The sequence below is a fragment of the Alnus glutinosa genome, chromosome 11 (genome assembly GCF_958979055.1).
Source record: "Alnus glutinosa chromosome 11, dhAlnGlut1.1, whole genome shotgun sequence".
NCBI lineage: Eukaryota > Viridiplantae > Streptophyta > Magnoliopsida > Fagales > Betulaceae > Alnus > Alnus glutinosa.
The window spans coordinates 18,585,451-18,593,270 of record NC_084896.1 but is presented as its reverse complement, the minus strand read 5'-3'; the positions used below and the strand labels follow the sequence as shown (position 1 = coordinate 18,593,270).

Below are 7,820 nucleotides of genomic sequence, written 5' to 3'. Positions count from 1 at the left end.
GCTATACAAATGGATGGATCTATATTACTGCGTATCTATGTGAACGGATGGGGCCTTTGTGCTCTGCTTGGTTTCCTTTTCGATCATGGCCGCCGATAAAAAACTGGGTTGGAGGCGGGAGAGAAGGGAAGAAACGGACAGTTAAAAAACAATAAAAAAAATAATATTTTAAAAAAGTAGATAATGAAATAGATAATATGTTAAAATAGGTAGTTAAAATAGAAAAATGTATATTTTAAATAGCTAAAATAATTACTGCACCTGGAGATGCTCTAACAGTATGGTCCGACTATCTCCTATGTTCTTATGGCTTTGTGAGTTAAACTAAAAGGATTCGACAATGAATCCAAGATCTACTGGATGAGTTTGAAGAAATTGGGATTTTTCAAATCTAAAGAGGTTCAGGGGTTCTGATATTTGAGGTGATTTCAACATAGCCGTGTTAGCCAAATAGGGTTGGCGGTATGATTTGGAGAATTGGGAATGGAATATCTGTTCAGATTTGGAGGGACAAATGATTGTCTTCTTCAACGACGTATGCAGTCTAAACACCGAAAAAGATACTACATGAAAATGCCATGGTTAGTGCCCTCATTGACCTCGATACAAAATGGTAGAATGGGCCTCTCATCCATTCAATATTTTGAAAGGAGGAAGCTAAGAGTATTACTGCCATCCCTCTAAGCATATATGGCCAGCAGGATTTGAGAATGTGACGAGGGTTGAATTTACAGTTCATAGCGCATACCATTTGGAGAAAGAACGTAATGAGGTGCATATCCCCAATCCGGGTAAAGATTGTTTTGATATACATAAAAATTAAATTAATCATTTTTAGATTTGACTTATTATTATTATTATTTTAAAGGTATGATATAGATTTTATATAGTTTATGTTAAAAATAAATAAATGAAAAATCGAATATAACAACCCTTTTTTTTTTTTTTGAAGGAAAGTTAAACTTTCATTGAAAATAACCAACATTACAACAACAAACACCACAAAGGTGAACATATTCAGACACCCTAAAGGTGTGCATACATCTCAAATCAATACAGACAGCTGCTACTAAAAAATTCAGCCAACAGAATGATGCATCTGCGTTGACATACACCTTTACTTAAACAGTGAGTCAGTCACACATTCTGGGCAAAAGCCAAAGACCAGATTAATATACGCACTAAGCAAACTGTCAAAGGAAACACAAACAACAACAACACAGGGAAAGCTCCAAGGAGAAGCTGTCTTCAGGGAGAGCCGCCGTCTGTGGCGGCGCGTGTGTTGCACGCGCTACCGCCAGGAAAAAGCTCTTCAACACTCAATCACCAAAAGCCTTCGATCACCACCAGCCCCACCGACACAGCAAAACAACCGATTTGTAGCCATCACGCGCAACCCCAAACAGAAAAACCACCCAGGCGCGTGAAGGCCACGCCCCGACCACCAAAAGACCGCACCACCGTGAAGAGTGGCTGGAGCACCAGAGACTGACGGCGAGAAGGACTGAAGGGCGCGTGTCCACCAGAAGATGACGGAAACTCATAGATCTGACCTCCAAAAATCTGACAATGAACAACTCAGCCACGATTTCCGCCATCAACACGCCATGGGCGACCAGTCCCTTCCAGCACCTTCACCAGAGAACTCCCCTGCCTCTACAAACTAAAAACAAGAAAATAAAACTAAACTCCCACTAGATCCACATTGGGGAGACTAAACTTCCACAACCCTAGTGGTTAGGAGACTCAAAACTACATAAAAAACCATCTTAGCTTAAAATGCTAAGAGGACCAACAACAAAACCAGGGAGGAGGGAGGCTTCCCCAAAACAAAGGCAAACTGACGGCTCTCTCTCTCTCTTGAAAACGGGAGCTTCTCTCCCAACAAACCGACGGTTTAGGTTACAATCTCCAATTACTCCTATTCGAATAGAATGACCGGTTTAAAACAACTAAAAGTTATTTATAAACTGATTGAAAAAATTGAGCCGAAGAAATAATTGAAAAGTGTTTAAATCACTATAAGTTTAACAATAAATTATTTTATATACAAATATGACCGTTTATAATTAATGAAAAAATAATTAAGAAAAACTCATTAGTCATTTTTTTTTGCTTAATTATTCTATTAATTATAGACGATCGCATCAATTTTTAAATAATTCTAGCAAAATTTATCATTTTCCTAACCCCACTCAAAAAAATCAATATAGTAATAGGTTAATTTCTTTTATTTTTATCTTATTTTATGGAGTAATGCTCTCCAGTAAACTGATATACGATTGTTATACAATCGAGATGACGTGTCAGTGCAAATTCACCTTTATTTTTTATTTTTATTTTTTACAAGTGCTAATCTAATGATTAATTGTCACTGACACTTCATCAAAATGTATAGCAGTCTACTAATAACATTACGTTATTTTTTAATAAACAACTTTAATAATATATTTGAATAATGATATTCAGTAGACTGTTAAACAACTATCATATAATATAGATGACGTGACATTGAAAATTAACTTAAATCAACGTAAGCTTGTAAAAGGAAAAAGCTAATCACTAATTTTCACTCTCTCCTCGTACCAATCAAATGAGAATCTAATGGAAGTCTTCTGCTTAAAAAGATATTTCTAACTCTATTTTTACATGAAAAGTATGGCTTTTAATTTCGATCATGATCTTTTATAATTTTTTGTCTGAATTTGAGAGAATTCGAACAGGTAATTGTGAAAGACCACTTATGCGATTCATCTGACTAAATAAAAATTAGATTGTCCAACCACTTATCCGGTTAGATAGGTCTCATAAGTAGTCTCTCATAATTACCTAATCAAATTTTCTTAGATTCAAACAAATAATTATGATACTTAAACTTTTACAAATTGAGCCTTACTAACTGATATGAAACTTATTCATTAGAAATAATAAAAATAATTAATAAAAGAAAAATGTTACGGGTATCAATAAATAAGTTGCCATCATTTTAATATGGCTTACTTTATAAAAGGCATTTCTCAATAATTATAGAGAATCTTATCCTATTATTTGTGTAGTCATGCTCGTGGCTTCATTGAAGTCCCGGACTTAATTAAAGTGCCCGTAAAGTGCTGAGACGTGATCGAATCTGTGTCGAAGTTATGATAAACAAATACGACACTTTGGCAACCATCCGCCTTTGAATGTCCAAAGTCGCCATCTTTGCATCTTCAATTATAGAAAGGCCAAGTAGCAGCCGTTCCAAAGCTGATACGAAGAGCCAATCTGGGTTTCCCAACCCCAGAAATCCCTGCGTGTAAGATCCTCTATTTCCTTCATTTCCAATTTTTTCTTGTTTAGAAGAAAAATTAAGATGAGGATGATTTGTAGTAGTGAGATATTAATTCCTAATTGATCTGGGTTGGTTAGATAACTGCCCCAGGGACACTTCTTTTGTAATTGATTACTTATCTTTTTGCAAAAGGGTGTGTTCTGGGTTTTTTTTTTTTTGAAGAAAATATCACTGAGTCTGCCTTGGTGTGAGCTATATATATCGTTGAATTTGTAGTTGAAATTTCAAGTTTGGTGAAATCCCAAATCCGCAAAATTTGTTCCACTATGAAACCTAGTCTTTGGAATTGATTCCTTTCACCTATGAGTAGTTAAATGCAGCCTCTTTTTTCTTTTTGTTTCTTATTTTTATTTTTTGTTTTTGGATTTCTCGGTCTAACCATGTTGTAATCAAGATTTATGTCCCACTAGCAATATGGAATTATTAGAATGATAATTTTTTTTTTTCATTAAATTGTAGATTGGCAGATCCAGGTTATCTGTTTTTCTGAGCTTTGAGCATAGGAATGGGGAGTTTCAATGAAGGGAAACTCAAATTTTGCATTGACAGAGGGGGAACCTTCACCGATGTTTATGCTGAAATCCCGGGTCAGCATGATGGTCGAGTTTTAAAACTTTTGTCTGTTGATCCATCAAACTATGATGATGCTCCAATTGAAGGTATTCGGAGGATTCTTGAGGAATTTACGGGGGAGAGAATCCCACGGACTTCGAAAATACCCACTGATAGGATAGAGTGGATTAGGATGGGTACAACTGTGGCAACAAATGCACTTTTAGAAAGAAAAGGAGAAAGGATTGCTCTGTGTGTGACTCGGGGCTTCCGAGATCTGCTCCAGATTGGTAACCAGGCTCGCCCCAGCATCTTTGACCTCACTGTATCAAAACCATCAAATCTTTACGAGGAGGTTATAGAGGTGGATGAGAGAATTGAGCTTGTTCGTGATAAGGAGGAAGAGAACCAGGAGTCATCTGCATCGTTAGTTACAGGTGTTTCGGGTGAGCTTGTCAGGGTTGTGAAGCCTCTCAATGAAGATGCTCTAAAGCCTTTACTGAAAGGGTTGTTGGAGAAAGGAATTAGTTGCTTGGCTGTTGTGTTGATGCATTCTTATACTTATCCACAGCATGAATTAGCTTTGGAGAAGTTAGCTGCAAGTTTGGGTTTCAGACATGTTTCTTTATCTTCAGCTTTGACTCCCATGGTTCGAGCTGTTCCTAGGGGTCTAACGGCTAGTGTTGATGCATACTTGACACCAGTTATTAAAGAGTACTTATCAGGGTTCATATCCAAATTTGATGAAGGGTTGGGGAAGTTGAATGTTCTGTTTATGCAATCAGATGGAGGACTTGCACCAGAAAGTAGATTTTCAGGGCATAAGGCAGTGTTGTCTGGTCCTGCTGGTGGGGTTGTTGGTTACTCACAGACTCTTTTTAATCTTGAAACAGAGAAGCCCCTTATTGGGTTTGACATGGGCGGTACATCTACTGATGTGAGCCGTTATGCTGGAAGTTATGAACAAGTTCTGGAAACTCAGATTGCTGGTGCCATAATACAAGCACCTCAGCTTGACATAAACACTGTTGCTGCTGGTGGCGGATCAAAGTTGAAGTTCCAATTTGGAGCTTTCCGAGTGGGACCAGAATCAGTGGGTGCACACCCTGGTCCTGTCTGTTACCGGAAAGGTGGGGAACTGGCAGTTACAGACGCTAACTTGATTCTTGGATTTGTAATTCCTGATTACTTTCCATCCATCTTTGGCCCTAAGGAAGATCTGCCTCTAGATATCAAGACAACCAGAGAAGAATTTGAGAAGCTTGCGAGGGAAATAAACTCCTACAGAAACAGTCAGGATCCATCTACAAAGGACATGACAGTGGAAGAGATTGCACTGGGATTTGTGAATGTTGCTAATGAGACAATGTGTCGTCCAATACGGCAATTAACCGAAATGAAGGGCCATGAAACAAGGAACCATGCTCTTGCTTGCTTTGGAGGTGCTGGGCCTCAGCATGCCTGTGCTATTGCTAGGTCTTTGGGTATGAAAGAAGTACTCATTCACAGGTTCTGTGGGATCTTAAGTGCCTACGGGATGGGATTGGCAGATGTTGTTGAAGAGGCACAGGAGCCATATTCTGCTGTTTATAGTCCAGAATCTGTCCCGGAAGCTTCTCGCAGAGAAACTATGTTGCTAAAGCAAGTAAAACTGAAGTTGCAAGAGCAAGGTTTCAGAGAGGAAAACATTACTACAGAGACATATTTAAATTTGAGGTATGAAGGTACAGACACTGCCATCATGGTTAAGGGACAAATCACTGAAGATGGATCAGCAAGCGACTATGCTGTGGAATTTGTGAAGCTATTTCAGCAGGAGTATGGATTTAAACTACAAAACAGGAATATCTTAATATGTGATGTGAGAGTTCGTGGTATCGGAGTCACAAATATATTGAAGCCACAGGACCTTGAACCTGTTTCTGGCGTTCCTAAAGTTGAAGGCCACTACAAGGTCTACTTTGGGAATGGGTGGCATGATACACCTCTATTCAAGCTTGAGAATTTGGGTCATGGGCATCTCTTGCCGGGTCCTTCAATCATCATGAACGGGAATAGTACTGTTATAGTAGAACCCAATTGTAGAGCTATTATAACCAAATATGGGAATGTTAAAATTGAGCTTGAGTCTACTTCAAAAACCGTGAAGGTAGAGGAAAAAGTTGCAGATGTTGTGCAGCTTTCAATCTTCAATCACAGGTTTATGGGTATAGCTGAACAGATGGGAAGGACACTACAGAGGACTTCTATATCAACAAATATCAAGGAACGTCTAGATTTCTCATGTGCTCTCTTTGGTCCTGATGGGGGACTTGTCGCCAATGCCCCTCATGTCCCTGTGCACCTAGGGGCTATGTCCAGCACAGTTCAGTGGCAGCTCAACTACTGGGGTGACAATTTGAATGAGGGTGATGTTTTGGTTACTAACCATCCTTGTGCAGGAGGTAGCCATCTTCCTGATATAACTGTTATTACACCTGTTTTTGATAATGGGAGGCTGGTATTCTTTGTGGCAAGCAGAGGGCATCATGCAGAGATTGGAGGTATAACTCCTGGAAGCATGCCACCTTTTTCAAAGTCCATATGGGAAGAAGGGGCTGCCATAAAAGCATTTAAGCTCGTGGAAAAGGGCATTTTCCAAGAAGAAGGAATTGTGAAACTTCTCCAGTTCCCCTGTTCTGATGAAGTGGTGCATAAGATCCCAGGAACACGCAGGCTTCAAGATAATCTATCGGATCTTCGAGCACAAGTAGCTGCGAACCAGAGAGGAATTTCCCTTATCAAAGAGCTTATTGAGCAATATGGTTTGGAAACTGTTCAGGCATACATGACGTATGTGCAGCTGAATGCAGAAGAAGCAGTGAGAGAAATGCTTAAGTCAGTTGCTACTAGAGTTTCATCTCAGTCATCTAAGCTTGGAGATGGAAATTCAGTAGCCATTGAAGAAGAGGATTACATGGATGATGGGTCCGTTATTCATTTGAAACTGACCATTGATTCCAATAAAGGTGAAGCGATTTTTGATTTTAGCGGGACCAGCCCTGAAGTTTATGGGAATTGGAATGCACCAGAAGCAGTAACAGCTGCAGCAGTCATTTACTGCCTTCGCTGTTTGGTGGATGTTGATATTCCTCTAAACCAAGGGTGTCTGGCTCCTGTTAAAATCCATATTCCAGCTGGCTCATTTCTCTCTCCAAGTGATAAGGCTGCCGTGGTAGGAGGTAATGTTCTTACGTCACAGAGAATCACTGATGTTGTACTTACTGCATTTCAGGCTTGTGCATGTTCACAGGGTTGTATGAATAACCTCACATTTGGGGATGATACTTTTGGCTATTACGAAACAATTGGAGGTGGGAGCGGGGCCGGTCCGACCTGGGACGGGACCAGCGGAGTCCAATGCCACATGACCAACACGAGAATGACCGATCCAGAGATTTTTGAGCAGAGATATCCAGTTCTTCTGCATAAATTTGGACTTAGAGAGAACAGTGGGGGAACTGGAATTCACAGAGGAGGTGATGGGCTTGTCAGAGAGATAGAGTTCAGGCACCCTGTTGTAGTGAGCATTCTATCAGAGAGGCGTGTTCATGCGCCAAGAGGGTTAAAAGGTGGAAAAGATGGGGCTCGTGGGGCTAACTACCTTATCACCAAAGATAAGCGGATAGTTTACCTTGGAGGTAAAAACACAGTTGAGGTGCAGGCAGGGGAAATTCTTCAAATTTTAACTCCTGGTGGTGGGGGATGGGGTTCTCTTTGATTCTTCTGTGCCGCAAATTCATTTTTGTAAATTGTGTTGGTCCACATTTCGGGAATCTGAGTCCATAACCAATTAAAAGGCATGTTTTTTGAATGAATAAGAAATTTTTTTCCTGTTCTATTGAAATCTAATTGGGGCTTTTTAATTTTTAATTTTTTTTTTTTCTGATTAGATGCA

The 7,820-nt window shown here is 39.5% G+C and overlaps 1 protein-coding gene across 1 annotated transcript; it reads left to right on the top strand.

Moving 5' to 3' along the window:
* The first annotated feature begins 3,075 nt into the window (after positions 1-3,075).
* On the top strand, positions 3,076-7,763 carry LOC133881532 (5-oxoprolinase 1). Its single transcript, XM_062320477.1, has 2 exons — positions 3,076-3,295; positions 3,791-7,763. The coding sequence occupies exon 2, from the start codon at positions 3,837-3,839 to the stop codon at positions 7,641-7,643; it is 3,807 nt and encodes a 1,268-aa protein (XP_062176461.1). The 5' UTR covers positions 3,076-3,295; positions 3,791-3,836; the 3' UTR covers positions 7,644-7,763.
* Positions 7,764-7,820: the final 57 nt, after the last annotated feature.

Excerpts from the sequence above, each read along its gene's own strand:
- LOC133881532 (XM_062320477.1), top strand. The coding sequence starts at position 3,837 with ATGGGGAGTTTCAATGAAGGGAAACTCAAATTTTGCATTGACAGAGGG.